Source organism: Eumetopias jubatus, unplaced genomic scaffold (genome assembly GCF_037043125.1).
Source record: "Eumetopias jubatus isolate StellerSeaLion01/CBP00866 unplaced genomic scaffold, mEumJub1_p1.0 scaffold_14, whole genome shotgun sequence".
Lineage (NCBI taxonomy): Eukaryota > Metazoa > Chordata > Mammalia > Carnivora > Otariidae > Eumetopias > Eumetopias jubatus.
In genome coordinates this window covers 32,705,165-32,727,633 of record NW_028274820.1, presented here as the reverse complement: position 1 = coordinate 32,727,633, position 22,469 = coordinate 32,705,165, and the positions used below count along the sequence as shown (strand labels likewise).

Below are 22,469 nucleotides of genomic sequence, written 5' to 3'. Positions count from 1 at the left end.
TACCCTTGGACTGTGAACACTGCTTCCGTCCTCACCCTCTCCTGACCTCTAGTTTTGGTTTCTGACAACTGTTGCCCTTGGCTATCGAAGGATCACATGATGCCAGTGAACATATATGAAGAGGAAAAAAAGAGAAAGAAAAGCAATTAAGGAAGTACAAAAGCATTATTGCCAGTTTTCCGGTCTTCTGGCAAAGGCATGAAACTGAAAAACCGTATCAGAAAAGAGAGAAAGGTTTAAAAATAACAACTCTGCTTTCATATTTTTCTTTTTTTTAAGATTTTATTCATTTTTTAAGTAATCTCTACCCCCAACGTGGGGCTCGAACTTATGACCCTGAGATCAAGAGTCATATGTTCCACCAACAGAGCCAGCCAGATTTTCACGTTTTTACGTTTTTCATGTTTCCTCCCAGTCTTGGTTCACATGCGTAGATATGTTAAATGAGTATACTATAAAGATTCTACTTTATATTTTTTACCCTTTAACATTGTCATGGGCATTTTTTTTCATTTTGCAAGTCTTCATCATGTTCATTTTAGTAGATGCATGATATTTACAGAGTGTTGCCTATGTGTCTGTCCAGTGTTTAAAATGTTATCTAATTCTCACAAAACCCTACAGGGCAAGTATTGTTTTGCTCATTTCATCTTATTTACAAAAGTAAAAACTGAGGCTTAGAGGGATTAAGTAACTTGTTCAAATTCATGTGTCTAGTGAGGGGGTAAGTCAGGATTCAAACCAAGGTGTGTGGACTCCAAAGGCTAGGCTACTGACTTGTCAGATGGGAGAGTGAGGATATGCAGTGGAACTCCAGATCCAGTTACCTAGCCTGATGCTCTGTCCATAATCTAGTGGTTCTCTGGCTGTACACCAGAAAATATCTGGGGGAGCTTTTAGAACTATTGCTACCTTGTCTTAGAGATTTGGATCTAACTGGCCTGGGGTGTGGCCCCAGGCATCAGGGTACTCCAAAACTCCAAGTGTTTTAATGTCAAGCTACTGCTCTGACAACTTTACTGGAGAGACAACAGAAGAGGAGAAACACAAATTATAAATGAAATGAATGAGTTACTTCACTTCAAAAATGGCTTTGTAAGCAATCTGTCTCCTGCCACATTGCAGTAGTCTATCCATATAAGTTTGGGAGGCATTAGCACAGAGATAGATAGTGGATGAAAGAAGTGCTTTTCCAACTTCAATGTGCATATGAGTACCCTGGGGATCTTATTAAAATGAAGACTATGATTCACTATATCTGGGATGAGGATTGAAGCTCTGCAGTTACAAGGAGTTACCAGGTGTTGCGGATTTGTTGGTCTGGGAACCACACTTTGTGTGGTGAGACACTAGATAACCCCATCATTGTCTTCTACACATACTCTCTTCTTTATTTAAATAACCCTCTATCCCATTTTGCTGAAGGGGGTGGACCTTAGAAGATACATGTTGTCCCTGGTCCCACCTGTGGCTGGTTGGGGGTGGAGGATCTGAGGCAACTGGAAACCACCCATAATCTGAACTCAGCAAACTGAAATTTCTCATGAGATTCTGAACTAACAAAATAGAGACTAAGCTGCAAACCAGTGGTGGGTAGTGGCTCTAGAAGATCTATTTTCCCAAGTTTAGCAGCAAAACAAGCTTAGGCCATATGTCACTTGAAATATTGGGGAGTTGTAATGATGAGGAAGCTGGCTCTTAGGAAAAAGAATGGAGCAGAGCCATAGAAAATTAGTGGGGCAAAAGAATAAGAAACTCTAGAGTAAAGGGGTCATTGTCTCCAACTCAACCTTCCTCCTCAAATACTCCCTACACAAATATCTGGCCTCTCTGGCCTTCCTTCTTGACTTTTCTCCTCACATTGGCTAAGTCATACTCCTCTTTGGGTCTTGATTTAGAAGCCTCCTTGAGGAAGCATTTGCTGTCAACTGAAGCTGGTGAGTGCCCTCCTGTGTATTCTCTATGGCATCCCTTCCTCACCATTATGACAACCACCATTTGGATATTTGTTTGCCAGATGTCTTTTATCTTCCCTAAACTTTTTTTTTTTTTAAATAAAAACTGGTTGAGGACAGATATGATCTACTTCAAAGCTTGTGCTCTTAGCCAATGGATCTTGCCTCTTTCCTTTTTTAAAAAATTTTTTTTAAATTTTATTTTATTATGTTGTTAGTCACCACACATTATATCATTAGTTTTTGATGTAGTGTTCCATGATCCATTGTTTGCATATAACACCCAGTGCTCCATTCAATACGTGCCCTCTGTAATACCCGTCACCAGGCTAACCCATCCCCCCACCCCCTCCCCTCTAGAACCCTCAGTTTGTTTCTCAGAGTCCATAGTCTCTCCTGGTTCATCTGCCCCTCCAATTTGCCCCCTTCATTTTCCCCTTCCTACTATCTTCTTCTTCTTCTTCTTTTTTAACATATAGTGTTATTTGTCTCAGAGGTACGGGTCTGTGATTCAACAGTCTTACACAATTCACAGCGCTCACCATAGCACATACCCTCCCCAGTGTCTATCACCCAGCCACCCCATCCCTCCCACCCCCCAACCACTCCAGCAACCCTCAGGTTGTTTCCTGAGATTAAGAATTCCTCATATCACCTGTCTCTTTCCTGATCACCCTACTACCCTCTCTGGTGGTTGGCTGGTACAGAGCAGGCTCTCAAAGGTATTTGTTGAATGAATGTGGCTGAATGTGACTGAAGTTATTTGTTAAGCCCATCAACGTTCTATCAAAACTGTGTGCAGGACTTTGCAGCAGTCCTGTTAAAACAAAAAATCCTGCACAAAATATCATTTATGAAATATATAACCAGTAGATCAGATATACACCATACCTCACTCTACTCAGTGTTGCAAATTTCACATCGATGGATTTGTGGTTCTTAGTCCATCCCCTGTCCTAATCCCTTGACCTAAACGGCCAAAGCACCACCTGGAATCTTGGCTTGGGCTCTAAATGTTACATGGCTCCAGCATTCCAACGCGGGTTCTCCCTGCATTCAAGCATTGTCAGGGCTCTCTTTAACCTCGGAGCTGCAGTGTCCCGCGAACCTAGCGTGGTTGCGTTTGTTCCCTAATACTTAATGACTCCAAATGCGGTGACACTATGGTGCCTTTAAGGCCTGTCCACCTCCAGTTCTCTACGCTCTAACACCCGGAAAAGAGGTTGACACACGAAGCGTTCTCTGTGGCTGCAAACATGCTTAGCCAGCACAATCACTAACAGCATGAGTGTGCAAGTCAAAGAAGTACCTTGCCAGTGTCACATCCCGACTGTTTCTTTAAACGCCACAGGATCCCTATCACAGAACAAAACAAGAAAAACATACAACCGTAAACCAAATTTGTCAGTGATCCCCGTTGCGTCCTCGTCCTGCCAAGACTGGGGTGGTTAAGGCAGGCCGGTTGTTTTAAAGATGTTTCCAGCCAAAGGCAAAGCTATCTTCAGAGAGGTTCTTCACCCACGTGGCTCGCGCAGACGCTAATTACTAAGAGGCTGAGAAACGTGCAGCCAGGGAGCCTGGCAGCGCGGCGGGAATAAACTGGCACCTCCAGAAATAAAGCTCCGCAGCCAATGCGGCGCCTCGGCCCGCTGGATTGGCTGCCCCGGCGGTGACGTCGCCTGGGCGGGCCAAGTCGGTTTGCGACAGAGGCCGCGGCTCCCGGACAGGGGAGCCGAGAAGCGGGGATCCGCCGCCCAGCGCTCGGCCCTCGGGCCCGCTCTCCGCCAGCCCGGAAGGTTTCTTCCTTCTCCGCGCGTCTCGCCCGCGCCGCAGAGTCTTGGCAAGGGATCCCGGCGGGTGTGTGAGCCCGGGAGCAGCGGAGCCCCGCGCGGCCACGACTCCCCAGCGTGAGGGCGGAAGGGGACGCCGAGGTTTGGCCTGCGGGCGCGGGGCGGTTCCCGGGAGGGTGGCCAATCTGTGCGCGACCGAGGCGGGATTTTCTCTTCCGCTAGCTCTGACCCGGCCGGTGCCCCAGCCGCGGCGCCTGCAGGAGAGAGCCGAGGGGAGCTGCGGAAAGCGCGACGGGCCGCGGGTGGATGCGGCAAATGAAAGGGGAGCCGAAGTGCCTGGCGCGGCCGCGGCTGCGACGTGCAGCTGCAGCGCTGGGGGAGAGGCCCGCGGAGCGCTCGGCTTGGGCAACTTCACTTTTCCCGCCGCTCGAAAATTGGGGGGGTGGAGAGGTGCAGAGGGCTTGGTGAGGGGCTTGTCATGAAATCTTCACTGGAGCCCCTTCTCCTTCTCGAGCGTGGAGGCATTGGTGCTGAACAGGAGATTGAGAAAGCTTGGGAAACTATCGTGTGAAGAAACGCGGTGGTGAGGGGTGGGAATCGTGGGGACCCCCGGGGGCGCGAGGTCGCGGATCTGCCGTGCGAGACGCAGCGCCCGGCGGGGCTGAGCGCCGAGATTTAGGGAAGTGGGAGCCGCGCGGGCTGGGCGTCCCGAGGAGAGTCGGCCACGCGGTGTGTTTCCTTTCACTTCCTGCAGCAGCTGCTCGCTATGAGGAGGGCGGCGGGCTTCGGGCGGAGCGGCCGCGTCCCGCGGGCGTGAGCGCCCACGAGCCGCCGCAGCCGCCGCGGGGACGGCCCCGACCCCCCTGCGCTTTCGGCCATGAGCTCTCGGTGAATACGCGGCGTGGGCAGTCGTGGAGCAGACGCTTCGAGAGGTAACGCTGGCTCAGGTTGGAGTGGCCTGCGAGAGTGAAAAAACCCTAACATGGAGGACTTTTCCACCAGGACCTATGGCACCAGTGGCCTGGACAACAGACCTCTGTTCGGAGAGACGTCGGCCAAGGTGAGCGTGGACCTGGATTCCGGGCTGGGGACGTGTGTGTGCGTGGGCGTGTGTGTGTCTGTCTGTCTGTCCTCCTGCCAGAGTCCTGGCTGCGGCCCGGGAACGCACTTGTAGGAGGAGAGCGCTGGTTCTTCAATCCTGCTTCCCTCTTAAGATGTTTGTCCTGCCACTCGGCTCTTTCTTTGGGACAGCGTTGGCCCCGCTGCCAGGGGTGGAGAAAAGTTTAGAAAGTTCTGGGCTGTTGGGGGCCCTTCAGGGGAGTACGGAAGCCCCTCTCGGGAGGGGAGGTGGAGCTGGAGTGCCAACCTTCAAGAGGCCTCAGGCATGCAACTAAACCTTCCGCAAGGAAGAACCCCGGAGAGGTGCTTCTGGTGAGTATTTATCTAGAACTCTACATTAAGGGTTTACGGCTGAGGCAGCCAAGCAAAGCAAAGAGGCTTGAGAGGAGGCTTGCTTTGATGGCGCTCCAAAGGGTCTCTAGACCTAAACAAGCTGTAGTCCTTTATTTTAGCCTTTTAAAAAATATAATGCCGCCTTACAGGCTTTATCATGTGATGTTCTGGGCCAGTAATTGAAGAGAGCTCTTTTCCTGGCTTCTGCTTTAACTTTGAGTCATTTTGGCAAAATGAGCCTGGGGTTTTTTTTCACCTAGAAAGTGGTGTTGGTGACCTTTGAGCCCTAACAAAGTTTGTTTTTTTGTTTTTTTTTAAGATTTGTTTATTTTAGAGGTAGCGGCGCAGGAGTGCACAAGCAGGAGGGGGAGAGAGGTGACAGTCCTTTCAAGCCTCTCAAAAAGTAGGGCACACATGAAGGCCAGAACTTGGGTTTTCCAGCATTGCGTGGGGGGGACCTCTGACGGAAAGGATGGGAAACAAACCTGGCAGGGTGGGGTGTAGCCCTGAGTTTGGAAGCTGCCAGCCTTCTGCAGGACTACTACCGGGTTTTTTAAACTCTGTGTGGGTATTCTTCTTTCTTAGAGTATCTTTTTTTTTTTTAAGATTTTTTAATTTATTTGAGAGAGAGAATGAGAGATAGAAAGCACAAGAGGGAAAGAGGGTCAGAGGGAGAAGCAGACTCCCCACCGAGCAGGAAGCCCGATGCGGGACTCGATCCCGGGACTCCAGGATCATGACCCGAGCTGAAGGCAGTCGCCCAACCAACTGAGCCACCCAGGCGCCCCTCTTAGAGTATCTTAAGGAAATGCTTTAGGCTTGATCCCTTGGAAGATGCACCTTGTTTATTTTGTGGCTTTACATAATCCTGGCTCAATTGTGTATGGTTTGAGGAGCATGATTCTAGTTGATTAGAAGTTCCTATTTCTACTACAATTAAGTATTATGTGATAGGCCCTGGAGGTCCAAGGAACACAGTTCGGTGGGCAAAAGAGAGAAATGTGATGCATTGGATCTGTGTTATGACGGGGCATAGAGGGGGTGTGTTGGGGTACACAGGAGAAACTGGTCACTTTTGTTTGGGAAGCTTGGGGAAGATCATGGATGACTTTTCCATTCAGAGTTTCTGGTAGCCTTGGGCTTGCACGTATGAATGCCCTTAAATTGGGGTTTAACAAGAAGAGGATTTGGGGCCTGAAGAGTGGAGGGAGCTTGCTGCCTGAAGGTGTTGGACCCGGGGCACCTGTCTGTCTAGTTGTGCTAAGAGGTTCAGTGTCTCCCTCACATGCCTTGTTGCACAGATTGGGGTTCTGGGTGATGTAGACTTGTGACCTCCTTTAAACCCCACAGCCGCTTAACACTGAGGTAGATGACTTGATAATGGACTTGATTTACAGAGACATTGAGAAATACTGATGTTTTCCGACTTGCTTGGGCCTAAACAGTCAATGACTAAGTTTTTTGTGACCTGTGATCGATTTGAAACCCATCCAAGAACTTGACTGTTGGAAACGTTTCTCTCTTTGTTGCATACTTTAGTCCAAGAGTATACAGGCCTGGCATTACTTAGGCCACTTTGGGCATTATAACAGCAGATTCAGCTACTCAGAGACTAAGAATAAGGTACAATTCCAGATATGAAAATTGCTCCCTTCAGTTCCCTCCGTCAGGCTGACAGAATGATTGGACGTAGAGAAATTATCCAGAACTGAGAAAGGAAAGAGACCATTGGTTTGAGAAGGGGAGAAAACATCCTGTGTTTTACAAATGGAGATGTCTTGTCTGAAGAAGGAGAGACCTAGGTCTTTAATGACAGCAAGTGATTTTATTGGCAGCTCTGAAGGTGGGCCAGGCACGGGAACTGGGCAGGAAAAGTTGCAGTGCAGCCATTCCTGTGGAGCACAGTCACTGCCCGAGCAGGGCAGATCCCTGGGGACCCGGAGAAACTCTTCACTGGCCCCTCTGTGCACGTATTCCCAGCCTGCTCTCCTTCAGATGCCAGGAAACTGGACACACAAGCCACTTAACCGTGAAACTTAGTATTAACGAGCTACCATTTCTGAGGAGAAAATCCAGAAAGAGGAAAGCCCACTTCCTGTCATAGTCTGTTAGATGCTCTGAACTTTCAGGAATCTTGTTTGCCATATAACACCTGACCATATATACGCTCTCAGTTTTGTTTTTATCTTTATTTTTGTTAGCCTCTCAATTTTAAATCTAGAGCTTTAGGTCCAATGTCTACCTCTAAGGCACAGATGACTGAAAGCCCGCAGAGCAGAGTCTCCAGGGAAGTTGTTTTTTCCTCCGTGCCACGCAGCATGCTGGGCATTTAGGCTTTCCCCTGTTTGGTCATCCAGTTCCTTTGTAAGGTGGATGTTGTGACTTCGATTTTATAACTAAGGAAGCTGATCCACAAAGCAGGCTACTTGTTCCTTCACACTACTAGTTCTTCCCTGGTCATGTTTTAATAACTCCCTTTCAGGAGTTGACGAGGGTAATAGATAGTAAATGATGCAGTCTCTGTGCATACTTTGAAAAGCACCAGTTACCCATTCCCAGGAAATGGGTTCATCCAAAGTCATGGAGTGAGTGAAAACAGAATCTACTAGAGGACAGAAGATACATCATCCAGGGGGCTTTGAACAGCCTTCCTTGTGGGCAAGTCTTTGCAGTAACTTTTGTCTTCACCTGTACGGGATGCACATATTTCTTTCATTTCCCAAACTCTAACCATAATCAGACTTCAGCATGATATTCAGGAATACCTTCTCAGATAGAGCCCTGGAGGGAAAGGCAAAGTGAAACCGTGCCGTCCTATAACTATCTCAGGGGTGATAGACAAAAAAAGGAAACCTATCTGTCATTCCTTTGGAATTACATATTCCTAGGTGGGCTAGCTTAGGCATCCTGGTCAGAGTGTTGTTTTCAGCTGTTTTTATCCATTCCTGAAGTCTGGGGTGGACTACGTACGTTCTTTGAAGGGAACGAACAAATGTGGCGCAGTTGCCAAGATGGATATACCTGGGATTGCCAAGCCTGTGCTCTGAGTGTTTTCTAAAAGGAGCACTATCCAGTAGAAATACAATGTGAGCCACAGAGGTGATTTTAAATGTCCTCGTAACCATACTAAAGTATAAACGGGCAAAATTAATTTCAATACATTTTTGTTTAATTTCCTATCCAAAATACATTTGAAAGTTTAATCCATATAAAAAGCCAAGATACTTTTACATTTCTGGACTAAGCCTTGGACAACCAGTGTGCATTTTTCACCTGGAGCCCGTGTCAGTTTGGACGAGCACATTCCAGGTGCTCAGTAACCACCAACAGCTAATACTGCCTTAGAGGACAGCACAATTCTGAAGCAGGTGAGTTCTTAGTTACGGTGTTTCCATAGTCCTTTGCACAAAATAGTTTCCTTCTCTGGGGAACTTGTCAGAACCTTTAGCATGCTGATTTTCACTGGGACTCTGTTTGGAGAGGGTGGGTAAGTAGTACTTGTGGACTGTTGGTAATAAAGCCTTTTAGGACGGGCGTGATGAATTAGGGAGTTCTCCCCTCCCCCATGGGAGCATTCATGAGCCCAATTTCTACAGGAACACTCTTTCAGAAATGTTACCGTAGGAAGCCTCTTCCTTTGTCCTCCCTTCCCTCCCCTAGTGTGAACTAAAACTGGAGAAATTCTCCCTCTCTTGTCCGTGGCTGCCTTTAAAAGTTTGCCTTAGGACCACACATAGTTGGGGCCATCTTTCTAAGTAATGGAGGGGGCCCTAAGTTAACCTCAGGGCTTGTGAGTCTGTCTTTTGGTTTGCCACCTGCCTGTGCAATCATCTGAAATCCGTTTCCTCCAATCCAGATGGATGAATCTAACATGGGAGGGAGAAGATGGTTCTCTGCGGGGAGAAAGCAAACCCACACCCCATAGCTAGCACGAGCGAGAAAGTAGGAACGCTACCCTTGGTGGGAGGTAATGTAAACTGCTTTCTGGACCAGCCTGTTCTCTTGATTTGTCACTGGTTCCAAAAAGGAGTGATTCATTTTAAAAGGCGGATGGTGACCGTGGTTGACCCTCCGTTCATACCTGGACGTGATAGAAGAAAGTGAGTGACTTTGGTGACAGTACGTACACTGAACTCTGCTAATATGGGGGCAGTGGGATCTGTGTAGGGGATATGTTTCTGGGTCCCAAGATTCAGATCTTTGGTTCCAAAGGCAAAAGATCCATGTACAAAAGTATTTTTCCTGCGTCCTTCCCTCTTCTTCCTGTAAACAAAAGAAACAAGATTGGTTGGGGGGGGAAAAAGGTCTTTTTATGGCCTGTACTCCAATGAAAGCAATTCCAACTTGGGGCATTTAGCTTCTGCAGGTTATAGTGTAAAAATGAGACTGCTACTTTGTGCTTTTGGTGGCGGGGGGTGGTTTAAGGGTTGCTGCTTAATTAATAACAAAGCTGTGATTAAGATTGTTGTGTCTGCCTGCCGCCCCTCCCCCTGCCTAAAACGCCAAAGTCTTTACTCTGATGGGTGCAGGCTTCTAGCTTCTGTCCTCTTGATAGAGCTTCTGGGTAATCCTCTGAGCCCAACTCCTATGTCCCTCAAAGGGGAGCTAGTAGCCCAAGGTACCAGATCAGCTGTCCCCTTGCCCCTCATCCACTGACAAACCAGTTGATTTGGGATTCCTTGTGCTGGAGATAGTCAAGGATGATCCATGCCATGCCTTTTTTCTTTCTTACTGTAGTAAGTTTGCTCTCTCCCACCCCCAGACCGGAGGACTGGGGATCTCTGCGGGTTGGGCTCAGCATTTGTAATTTTAGAAAGCCCCTCAGAGGATGCTGGTGCCTAGAGAGGGCTGATTCCCTTGGTCTTACCCATGCTGTGTGGAAGGCCAGTGCACGCTGGCCCCTCTCTGCCGACCTCTTTCCTTCAGCTGCCTCTTGCTCTTGGCAAATGCCGTTTGCCTCTCTGTAGCATTCTTGCTGAACCCTGAAATCAGACTGGTGATGTGCAGGAAGCCAGTCTCGGAGTCCCTGAGTTTGAAGCAGAGAACGTTGTATTATCAGAAGGGCAGCCCCACAAGAAGGCAGGGGAGAGCACTGGCCTATCCGAGTTGCCCCGTGGAACCTTGGAATGGCTGGTCTATGATTAGCAAAGTATGTGGCGGTTAGAGCAGGACCTGGGTGAACCTTGAAACTTCTCGCGGTGCTTATGTGCTGTCCTCCGCAGCCTGGTGCCCGCCAGGGGGTCCTGGTTCTTCACATGTTAACGGCTTCTGTGAGAGCGGCGTTTCACCTGGCGTCTCACCCCTGGTCTGTGTGATCAACTTCAGGAAGAACAGTAAAGGGACAGGGTTAATAATTTTTGTAGGGTGGTGAAGGAATGTGTCTGTGCGGCCCCCGGAGTTATAATGGAGGGAGAGCCTTGTAAAGGTTTAAGTGAATGAAGAACACTGTTCCCCAGCTCCATTGCCCTCTCTTCTCCAAACACTTGAATCCCGTTCGGTCTAAATCCCTGCCTTAGAACATTCCTTAAAACCCGGACTGCACCCATGCTGCCCTCAAACGAGCCCGCCCCTCAGAGGCGCCCCCTGGCACTTCCTCCTTGTGTGGTGGGGGGTTTGCCTGGATCTTGCCTTCCTGACCCGGAGTGTCAGCTCCTTGAGGGTAGGAGCCAGTTGCCTCATTTCTCCACCCTTTCCAGTACTGGGCCCAAGGCCCATTCTTGGTGTTAACGTTCATTAAGATGTAAGTGAGAACTGAGCATCACCAGAAGGGTAACCTACATTCTCGGGCCATGTTGGGCGACCATAGCGGAGGGGGCTGGTATTCAGGAGCCTGGAACGCTGGGCACCAAAACAGGACAGGCACCAAAACGCTTCAGGCCCTCCTGCAGCGAACGGCCTCCCGTGATCCTCTCCTTGCTGCACCTCAGCAGAGGGGCAGGTAATAAACCTAACAGTATTGTACCAAAAACTTAAACTGAGATTGGCCTCTCAGAAGCATTCTGGCCTGCTGAGTGGTCCTCTCCATAGATGGATTTTTGCCGGTCTGAGGTGGTAGGCTAGGTCTGCTGAAATGAGTCATTTTTTTCCTGAGGGTCAGTCTATGGGCCTTGTATATGTATAATTATATTTTTTGAGCTGCTTTTAGGATCTAGTGGGTTGACAAGACTTGAGTGTCCCCGTGGGAATGATGGAATGCATTTGAAATTGGGGCCAGGGTATGGGCCCTCTGTACTCGCACTCATCTCTGAGGACCCAGCCTCTCATTGGTAAGATGTCCCATTAGATGTAGAAATAATACCATATTAGCCGCTGTTTACCGACTCTGGCAAATGTTACTGTCCTAGGGACTTTACAGATATTACCTCCAAATCCTTATTGCAGCCCCGCACGTTCGACCATTGTACAAATATGGCAATTTGGACTTAAAAGTCGAATGACTCCTCTAAGGCCACAGGCCGGCATTTGGCAGGAGAATAAATCTGTCCCGTCTGTCAGGCACCTAACCTCGTAATCTTGCACTGTGTCTCCTGTGCTGGAGGTCACGCCCCTTCCTGTGGGATTCTGGGGGTTATTTTGCCCCTTAAACTTGGGGAGTAGACTTGTTTTCTATTTTCACTGTGATCTGATTTGCATAAGTGGTGCTTTAATGAAATTCGCATGTTTCAAGTTCACGGATCTATGAGAAAGAGAATCAGGTAGGGTGGAGATGCAAAAACGTTCACAAATGAACGCTGCTTCAAAACGTGAGTGTGTGAAATAAGGGAAACCTTTGAAGATGTCTGTGTACTTTCTCCAGACCGAGACACGCTGGGGGGGTTGATGTTCAGAGAGACACACGGTTGTGGTGGTCATGGCGCACTGGAGAGGGAGCTCTGCGGGTGAGGGTTGTAAAGTGTGACTACCTTCTCAAGCCGCCTCTGCTCCTGGCGCCATTCTAAGTCTGCTGTTTCTTTGGGATGTCTCAGAAGAGCAGCACCTAGGATCAGGTTCACTATTGGCTACTTTTGCCAGTGAGGTAAGCTGTCCCCTGGCTCTCTACCCCGTGTATACTGTCCCTGGCTTTGCCCCGGATGACAGCGTGAGGGGAGGCTCCGGGGAACCAGGTTAACCCACTGACAAGGCATAAGATTTCCTGCTTCAGCTGGGCCCCAGCCTCCTGGATTTTACATCCTCTTGGTAGGTTTATACTTATAGGGCTGCCTCTTGAGACGTCTGCGCCATTTCCAGAGCTTTCCTGACAAGTTTTCCCCTGAGATTTGGAAGAAATACAAGGCAAATCATTTCTGAGAATTGGCCATTTATTTATGGTATTGGGTTAGTTTGAGAAATGCAAAAACTTCTGACACAAAATTGTAGGATGTGGCTCACGGGTCTGACTCACTCATTTGGGTTAACAATGGTAGGAAGCGGTGCCCTTTGGACATTTCCTGTGTGCTGAATGGACAGTCTTCTCTTTGCCTCACCAGAGAAGATAATCACTGTCTTCAGTGACCTGAAGCTCTCGTGGGTTATGGAGGATAAGTTCTGGATTTAAAAGGGGATTGAGGCCTTTAATGAAAGGATGAACAAAGTTCTGGGAGCCCCAAGAAAGAGAAAATTCTACTCAGGGCACCAGATCAGAGGGCTTTTGAGTCTTAGACCTTGAAGCCAGAGTAAGATTTTTGACGGGAGGAGGTGAGGGACGGGGAATCCCCAGCGGGAGGTCCTGCTTGTGTCAAAGAGGTGGGAGCAGGAAAGTACAGGAAATGGTGAAGGAACTCTGGGTGCGACTGTGACTGGACTCGAGAGCTTGCTGGGAATGGGCTGGGAGGAGAGCCTTGAATGCCGTGCTTGGGAGCATGATTTGATTTTCTTCTGGAGGCGATAGGTTGTTGAGTGTGCACGCATGTATTCTTATATTCACTTACTGACCATACTGTATCCAAGGAGGTGTGCTGTGTGCTGAGTTTGTATCTTTTCTCATGGAGCATGTAGGTACTGCAGGGGAGATGGAAAGGCATCAAACAATCCTTTTTCTTCCCTCTCTCTCCCTTACTGAGCTTCAGCCATCCTGGCCTTTTATTTATTTATTTATTATTTATTTTTCTTTTTTTTAAAGATTTTATTTATTTGTCAGAGAGCACAAACGGGGAGTGGGAGGCAGAGGGAGAAGCAGACTCCCCGCAGAGCAGGGAGCCTGACGTGGGGCTCGATCCCAGGACTCTGGGATCATGACCTGAGCCGAAGGCAGACGGTTCACCAACCAAGCCACCCAGGCGTTCTACCCCTCCCCCCCCGCCCCCCCGCTTTGTTTTTTCCTTAATCCATTTCCCAAGCTTACTCCTGCTGAATTCAGGGCCTTTGCACTTGATGCAGTGGCTCTTTGGCAATACCCTTCTCCCTGATCCTTGCATGTCTCATTCCTTTTCCATTCCTTAGGTCACATCCGCATAAAGGATTCCTGGACCTCTATTTACAGATAGCTCTCCATCTCCACCCTGGTCACTTTTCGTTTACTCGGTTTTATTTTCTTCCTAACTTCTAACATTGGCATGTAAGATGAGTGGAGAATGAATGCCTAACATCATTCTCAATGATGGGATGCCTAACATCCCATCAAATGGGAGGCTGTATGGGGCGCCTGGGTGGCTCAGTCAGTTAAGTGTCTGCCTTCGGCTCAGGTCATGATCCCAGGGTCCTGGGATCGAGTCCCACATGGGGCTCCCTGCTCCGCGGGGAGCCTGCTTCTCCCTCTCCTTCTGCCTGCCACTCCCCCTGCTTGTGCTGTCTCTCTCACTCTGTGTCAAATAAATAAGTCTTTTAAAAAAAAATGGGAGGCTGTACGGGTGGATCTTCTGATGCTGGAGGGATTTGAGCTTTGTGGGCTAGAGATGACTCCATGAGGGAGAGCGTCAACATAACAGATGGAGATGGAGATAGGTAATGGAGCCAGGGAATGGGTGCAGGATTGGCAGAGAAGCAGGTCACCTCTGATCCTCTTCAGGTTGGAAAGAATGGATACAGGAGGAGGAGGAGTTTTCCTCTTTTTCTTGGCATCTTTTCTAAAGGATGTCTGCTGATAGCCAGGCTGCAAGAGTGGGATGAGGAAGCTGAGTCGAGAGGGGCCTGCAAACCACTTTCTGGGGAGACACGGGGACGGTCATCTCAAATGAAAGGTAGTGGAAGTACAGTGAAGACTCGGCTGACAACAGGAATTTGCAGTGCACTCGGTTAGTCTGTCTTTGAGCCAAGACTTGGGCATCTAATACATGCTGGGCGCTGCGGTCAGCATGACTAGCGCTACCCCCCGATTCGGTGGCACCCTTGTACAAACAAAAGAAGGTTCTCTCCGCTCTGGCAGTGGCAGCTTCCTCAGCCACATGGCTTGGCTTTGTCCGAATTAGAAAGGCGTTCCTCCCAGTGGGGTGCTGCGGGCCGGTGCCAGCGTGCTCAGCTGGGAGGGCGAAGCATGGGGCTGGCCTGCAGCCATGCAGCCGTGTGTAGTGAGTGGCCCACAGTCTTGACAGTGGACAAGGAAGACGCGGCCATCAGGCTCCCAGACCTTACAGGGTAGAGGGGGAGATGGACACAGAAACTGGCCGGTGGGGTTAGGACAGTGGGGAGGCTTAGCGCTGGAGCACAGAAGTAGTTGAGGGTCTGGGAGGGACTCAGGACCGGATTTTCAAAGCAACAGGAGCAGATGAACAGATCCACTGGGGAGGCTTCCGTGCATAGCTGAAAACCGCTGACTCCATGGTCCCAGACTGGGAGGGAGGCCCTCCAGTTAGAGCTTCGGTGTAACAGCTGGGGAAGGATCTAGTCAGTGGATGTGGGTGAAGACCAGGTGGAGGGGCAGTAGAGCAGAACGTTGGAGGGCTACAGATTTGGCGAAAGCAGGTGCAGAAATGATCAAGGAACTGAGAAGAGGGGAAGAAGTGGAGTGGACATTGGCAGGGACGTAGGCTCTAAAGAGGATGCTACAGTCCACTTGTGCTGCCACAACAGAACACCGCAGGCCAAGGACTAGGTGATTTTATAAAGAGACCTTTCTGTCCGTTCTGGAGGCTGGAGGTCTGAAGTCAGGATGCCAGCGAGGTTGGATGCAGGTCCTCTGCCAGGCTGTAGCTGGCGTTTGTGCCCTCACGTGCCGGAAGGCATGAGGGAGATCTCTGGAGCCTCTCACAAGGGCACCAGTCCCATTCCTGGGGGCGCTACCCTTGTGGCCTAATTATGTCCCAAAGACCCCACCTCTTAATAGTGTCACAGTGGGTGGTAGGATATGAAGCTGAGGAATTAGTGGGACACAAACACCCAGACCGTAGCGGAGGATCTTACTGAAGCTGCTGACTCCATCTGGCCCAGGGAGCAGGGAATGCCCTACACCCCCTCTTGGGTGTGAACCTGGCATGAGTACACGGGTGGCACGACTCTCTTGGGGACAGCGTTTAGAGACAGAGGCAGCAAGGGAAATGCAGGGTGTGGGAGAACTCTGTAGTCCCTAAAGCCGTTGGCTCAACATGGAACAGGTTTCAGGGGGTGGGACAGCTCACAGGTCTTGCGAGTGTGGGGGTGAGGGTGGACCTGGGGAACATGTAGTGGGAGAGTGTGGGTCTGCTGGGCTACCTGCAGCCGTGTGGGAGGCGAAGGAGTTTACGGAGTCACAAAATTAGAGGCAATGCCAAAAATGGAATTCTCCATCTTACCCCAACCCTTGCACCCTCTATCTCTCTCCAGAGGGTGGAGGGGATCATTTCTGTGGCCTTGTCCATCCAGGGCTTTTCTGTCCTGCACAGAGCGTGCTCTGTTTTCCTTTGCTTCTCCCTGGGAGTGCCGAGCAGCTCTGCTGGACAATGAATTCCTCAGCAGGAGTTGCTGTCCTGTCTCTGAAACCAGCGCTTGGTCCTGCTGTAGCTGAAAGTGAGTAACTGGGCTTGTACTCGTTAGGGAAACCTGGACCCCGGTTTATCAGGTATTTTCGTGGAATTAATGGCACCTAGCCTGGGAGGCACCAGAACAGTGTCAGGCCTTCGTGGCTGGCAGAAACGTGACCTTGTAGGCTGCAGGACCAGGCTGTAGCTTCTAGGCTGTGATGTGTCCGTCCCGGAACGGCGAGGCCCCCATGCTGTTCTGCCTGGGAGCCGGGATTTCTGAGGAGCCAGGCCCCGGATGCATGACGAGAGAGGAGCCTCTCTTGGTGAGAGGCCCTCGAAGAGAAATACCGTTGGCCACTTGTGCTTAACGATTCTCTGAGTCAGCTGTGTGCCAGGCCGCAGGGAAGGAAGACAAGGAGGCTGCCTGCCTTGCCATAAACTAACTGCCGCTCCTAATGGAGGAGACGGGGAGTATGTTCTGTTTCAGGGCAGTAAGCGTCAAGTCTGGGCAGTGCGACCTCGGAGTCCTGAGACGAGAGCATCTCATCCTGAGGGGAAGGTGCCCGAGGATGGGGTCCAGAAAGGATTTACAGTGGACTTGATGTTCGAGTTGAGCTCTGAAGGATGAGCATTCAAATTGGGAGTGTGGCATGTTGGCCACCCCAACCTGCCATCCCACACCTCACTCTTGTGAGAACATTATGCCTTCATTCTTTCTTACTGGTCAGTATAAGAGACGATTATGTGTGAAGTAGCTGTGTTTTCTGTGTCCCTATATTTGCAAAGACCCATGCAACAAAACTCTTAGATCCAGGAGAGGTTTGCTTCTAATGATCCAGTGTGCTTAATTTAGCCAGCAATTTTAAACCCTATTGCACTTCCCACTTCCCCAGCAGTCTTAGTACTAACATTTGAGCTTAAATCGGAAAAGTTTTTTTGTCTTTAGTCCAGTTTTTTTGTGTCTGTCCTCTCACTCCACTCCCCAAACCGCTTTGGAAATTTTGCCTTGCTCTTTTTGTTGCTGCTTGAGTGGGTTGGGGTTTTACTATAGTAGCACAAGCCCTTAAATCCATTTTGGATGTAGGCAAAAAATAAATTGCTCTGGAAATGGAATACTTGTTAGCATTCTGAACAGTCTAGAACCAGGATGTTTTCAGGTTGCTGAGGGCAAATGCCAGTTTTTGAGATGTTATTGCCAGCTTCCTCCCAGAGCCATCATGAAACGCTTGAGCATTTGACATGAGTTTGGGGTTCTCTGTCTTATACCAAGATGCTGGCTAATGACTGACAAGGCAAGATTGGGGGGCTTCTCTGCTTTCTGATTGCTGGGGAGTAGGCCCTCTACTCTGGCCCAAGTGCAATTTGAAGCTGACAATCCAGAACCATAAATTATTAAAGCAGGAAGGGTCCAGATACCACGTAGCCCAGTCCTCTGGTGTGATAGACCCAAATGGGTTAAGGGATCTTTTTTTTTTTAAATTATGTTATGTTAATCACATGGTTAGCCAGTGGCAGAAAGGAGATGAGAACCTTGGTTTCTTAATTCTAATTTCAGGATCCATACATATTATTAGTCTAAGGATTCTTAGACCTTTGGCTTGAATTTTGCAAAGAGCATTGGATAGACTTGGCCATTACCTGGTTGTATGGCCTTGAAAGATCAGTCTCATTGAAGCTAGTTACCCATTAGTAAATGGAGATCGTGTTTTCTTACTTGATTCACAGGGTTAACTTCTACCATCCCAGGTATAAATCACTGGCACATATGTCCATCATTTTTTCTTTCTCCATTTCCAAGGAAGATGAAGACCTAACTGCTTTGGGCTCAAGGCTGATGCCAGCCCCTTTGCTCAGGTCTAATGAAGCTGGCTCAGCTATGGGCTAGCTACATTTGCCATGCTTTTGTTCTCTCTGGGGTCTTGGTTAAGGTCCTTCTGGACCCCCCCCCCCTTCTTTTTCCTTTTTGTTCATCTGCTAGTCCTCTTTGAGGTCTGACTTTGTCTTACATTCTCTTCCTGACGAAGGTACCTCACTTTCTCCTTAGTGCCCTCTTGGGCTATGAACAGTGTCACCTTCTGGAGGGTAGAGACTGTTTTATTCATTGTATTTGCATCTGGAATATAGTAATTTTCATTTTATTGAGCTGTCATGAAGATGTTTAAAGGAATAAATGACTCACAAGGTAATATATGCAGAATCCCTCTCAGAACTATGCTGTGTATTTTCTGTGTTCATGTGCTAGGATGTCCTAATTCCCTATCCTAGCCTCTCTGCAGGCAAGGATCAAGGATGATTTTGATCCTTCGATCTTTCTTGGGAGTGAAAATAAAACACAGTATAAGGTCTAAAGGTCTGGGAGGGGAGAAGTTTTGGTAGGCAGGAATAGGAATAATAAAAATGGGGAGGAGACCGTTTCTATGAGAAATTAGTATTTCTCTATGAGAAATTAGTATTTATGAGAAATTAAGAGTATTATGTACTTTATTATGTATTATGTACTTTATGTACTTCATTATGATTTGATGCATATTAGTTTGAAAACTGTCCTTTGAAATGCTATTTAATTGCTTTTATTGCTCTATCTTTGGAGACTGGGAGCTGGGAGAGATGCTAAAACCTAGCAAGTACTCTCTGGGCCCAGGGAAGGGTCTCTTCTCTATTATTTGAACTTCTCAGTATTTAAAATCGTTTAGTTTGGACTTGTTGATAGAGCAGTGCGTCTCACATTTTAATGTGCAAATCGCCTGAAGATCTTGTTAAAATGCAGATTGAATCAGTAGGTCCTGGGGCAAGGCCCAGGATTCTGCATTTCTCACAGGCTCTCAAGTGAGCCTCACGCTGCTGGGCTGCAGACCACACTTTCCATACATAGCAAGCTTTTAGAAGCGCCTGAAAAGTGGGAGGTCTTACTAAGTCAACTCTGCTGTTTTCTTTGGCCTGGATTCATGGTTACTTGGATAGCAGAAGGCCTGAAGCCAAGTCCTTGGCTTGGAGAAGGAAAACCCTGTGAGGAAACACTTGACCATATGCTAAATGGTTCGTCCCATCTTGGGAGTCCCAGAGGGGCTGCATTGTGATGGAATGACTGAGTGAGACCTTGGGCAAACGGTCTTTCCCAGAGCCTGTTTTGCCACCTGTAAAATAGTCCTGATACCATTCCATCCCAGAATTTTTTTTTTTTTAAGAGGATACGCAAAAGCTCTTGGCATAGTTACTATCCCTTCACTATGATTACTTTTTCTCCTGCTCTGATCCTAGTTGGCATCTTGCTGTGCTGTTTGGAGATAAGTGATTCTGCTTGGCTCTCTCACCTGAAGCTCTCCACTGTCTTCTTTCTATGGGTAGGAGAGCTGTGGTGAGGTATGCAGACCTTTGTAAACTTCTGTAAGTCCCTGCAACTCTTCAAAGAGACGAGAGCAGATACTCTTAAGTTAAACTTTCTTCACAAGGTAAAAACAGTGGGACTCCCATTAAGAGACTGTACAACTGAGGTTGAGATGCACATTTGTCTTGTGTGTGGACACGAGGGACTAGTGATCAGTGATTTGCCCCTGGGTCTCTGCCCACAAATGGTTGTAATTTCAGACTCTGGGTGTTGCCGCAGGGCAGGCTTCTGTGGCTGAGGCGGTGAAAAGATTGGTTCTGAGTCCTTCTAGGTTAGTAAAGAGTGTGGCTAGAGTTGTCACCTCTGTCCTCTATAACATGTGAATTGCAGTGACCTTGGTCTGGAGAGAGGGGTTTGTCCTTGGTTAGGTCAAGCACACCCAATTTAATACTTGGCTTTCCTTCACCGTTCCTCTCAGCTTTGCTTGCCTCTTAACTTCGGATTCTTAGTTTTAAGTGTAGACAACTCGGAAGTGGGTGTTCAGTTGCTGCTGCGCTTGTTCCATCCTGTGCCCTTCGATCTGTGAGCTTTTGTTTATTGCCTACTCATGTTCCATAGCCTGCTGTTCCTGCTCAGATGCCACCGTAAGTCTTTAAGACTCCTGATTTGTTTTGACTTCTCAGAAATAAGACTACTTGGTATTCTCAGTGGCCTTTAGTGTTTGTTAATCATGATCCTGTTCTGTAAGCTCAATCAAATCTACATATTACACGTGTATTACGTATTACTAACATTATATTAGTTTTATATATATAAAATACTTGAGTTCCTATAGCTGAAGCTTTATCTAACCAGTGACCTTGATTTGGGAATCCTGTTAAAAAGTTGCTTCATGCTTGCTGTAGGGCTTTAGACAAATAATTTAACCATACTCACTGGACCTAAATTTATCTTAATCTAGAATATAAGGATTGAATTAGATGAGACATTTTCCAAACCTTTCTGTGGAATTGGTTGGAGTGGGGATGGGAATGGCAGGAAGGCTCAGTGGCGGGTAGGACCGCCACTGCATTCACTCAAATGATTATTTTGTTACTAAAGGCTTTTGCTATTAAGTTGGAAAAGCACTGGCCGAGATGGTGTGATTGCCTCCAGCCCTGGCATTGTGTGACCCCTTCCAGCAGTAGCCTCTACTTCTAAATTAGGTTAGGCAAGGATACCTAAGCTGTAACACAAGTAGGCCCAAACTCAATGGCACTCAAAGTCCCCCGCAGTCTGGTTCCTGGTATTTGTCACCAAGGCCCTGGGCTGGCTGGCCATGCCAGTGCCCTTGTCCCTTTGCTTCTGTTCAAACTGTTCCCAGCAGCACGCATAATATTTATAAGCATCCTTTCCCCATTCAGTCCCTCCCAGTCTTCAAAAGACTGTAGTGTAAAAGCATCGTGTCCTTTCAGAAAACCTTTTCTCATTAGTGTTCCATGTCTTCCCAAAGTACCTTCTCCACCCTGGTGGCTCAGTACACTTGGCCTTTCTGGTGGGTGTGTGTGGGTGTGTGTGTGTGTGTGTGTAAAGCTCAGAGAGGGGCAGGACCTTCATTTCTTAATTCGCCATCACCCCAGTGGCTAGAATTGTACCTTTCTGAAAGTGACGTGGACCTATCATAGAGCTCAAAAACTCTTTTCTCTTTCAGGATCGAATCATCAATTTAGTTGTTGGCAGCTTAACATCCTTATTGATTCTAGTAAGTATGTTTATTTTGTGTCTCACCCAGGCTCTTCGCCAAAGTTTTTTTGAAAGCCTCGGTATTGTGGTTCAGTTTAACACAGAAAAAATACAAGAGGCCAGTACATGAATCTGTGGAGTATTTTAGTCACAGTCTAGTATTCAGTTTTATACCACTTGAACTGCAGTTGACAACAGGAATACCCCCCAGTTGAGTATATGAAATAGCCCATGTCAAGTTATTTCTGAGTCTGCCATGTTTCTGTGTTTAGTAAATTTGTAACTTGTCAGTGGCACCAGCAATTCCCCTCTGTATATGACCCACAACTCCCCATTCCTGCTAATCCCTTAAGTTTATTTTGTTCCTAAAAGCACACGCGTTATCCTTTAAAAAAGATTATTTGGTCCTTATTCTTTACCCTGTATAATGTAGCTTGGTACTCCTGCTGTAAAATACAGCGATAGTTCCCATAGTCTAAAAAGGGCATTTTTATATCACATTTCATTAAATCAAAGAGAATTTTAGTGGTTTCATTGACATCTTAATAAAAAGAATGAGTATAATGCTTTATTTGTGATAGAAACAGAACTCCAATGTATCAGAAACCTATCTCAGTATGTCCCAAAATGTTCAAAAACCATTTTGGTTTTAATTTTTGTTGGTGTATGCAAGATAACATAACAAAGGTTAAAACTTTTCCCAGTGTAATCCTTAATCCTAGGAATGAGGTTTAAATGCTTTCTAATCTCTTTGTCAAGAGGTTATTTTGAGCTTCACTAGTTTGATGAGCTATGATGTTTTGTCTCCTTTCATAGTGGAGGAAAAGGATACGAAAAGGAAGTACTAAAAGAAGTAACATACTGGAACAGATTTACAAACACTCTACTAAATGTTAACATTCCAGAAGGCAAACCTGGTGGTAGATACTATTTTACAATGTGAAGTGTTTCATAATAGGACATTGCTTAAACTCCAGTCTAACCAAGGCCTGACACAATTTCTTTTCATACAGGTAACGCTGATCAGTGCTTTTGTTTTCCCTCAACTACCTCCAAAACCTTTGAATATATTTTTTGCTGTCTGCATCTCTTTGAGTAGTATTACTGCCTGCATTCTTGTGAGTACTATTTAGAATTTAAAATTGAGTACCCTTGAGGGCTGAAGGTTGCAGTGTATACGTAGGACAGATTCCCAACCTTGGGTCTATAAGAAACGGTGTGTCTAGTTACCCGTCCCCACCTCAATGCAAAGGATGTCGGAAGTCTTAGTATTAATTGGCAGATTTTTTGTTTCTGGAATCAGGAGTTGTTAATTCTAAAGGGAACCTTTGAAAGTTAAAAAAAAAAAAAGTGGGGAGGGGAAAAAAGTTAAGAT

The 22,469-nt window shown here is 47.5% G+C and overlaps 1 protein-coding gene across 3 annotated transcripts in view; it reads left to right on the top strand.

Moving 5' to 3' along the window:
* The first annotated feature begins 3,651 nt into the window (after window positions 1-3,651).
* The window catches only part of TMEM243 (transmembrane protein 243), a 28,750-nt gene continuing 9,932 nt past the window's right edge, over window positions 3,652-22,469 (top strand). Inside the window, exons 1-4 of one of the 3 annotated variants that reach the window (XM_028119973.2) lie at window positions 3,652-3,862; window positions 4,500-4,805; window positions 21,063-21,113; window positions 22,108-22,212. In XM_028119973.2, coding sequence (XP_027975774.1) covers window positions 4,728-4,805; window positions 21,063-21,113; window positions 22,108-22,212 — 234 coding nt within the window. In that variant the 5' untranslated portion in view covers window positions 3,652-3,862; window positions 4,500-4,727. Of the gene's footprint in view, window positions 4,806-21,062; window positions 21,114-22,107; window positions 22,213-22,469 lie in introns of all 3 variants that reach the window. The other 2 variants (XM_028119962.2, XM_088018479.1) reach the window with 2 other exon arrangements.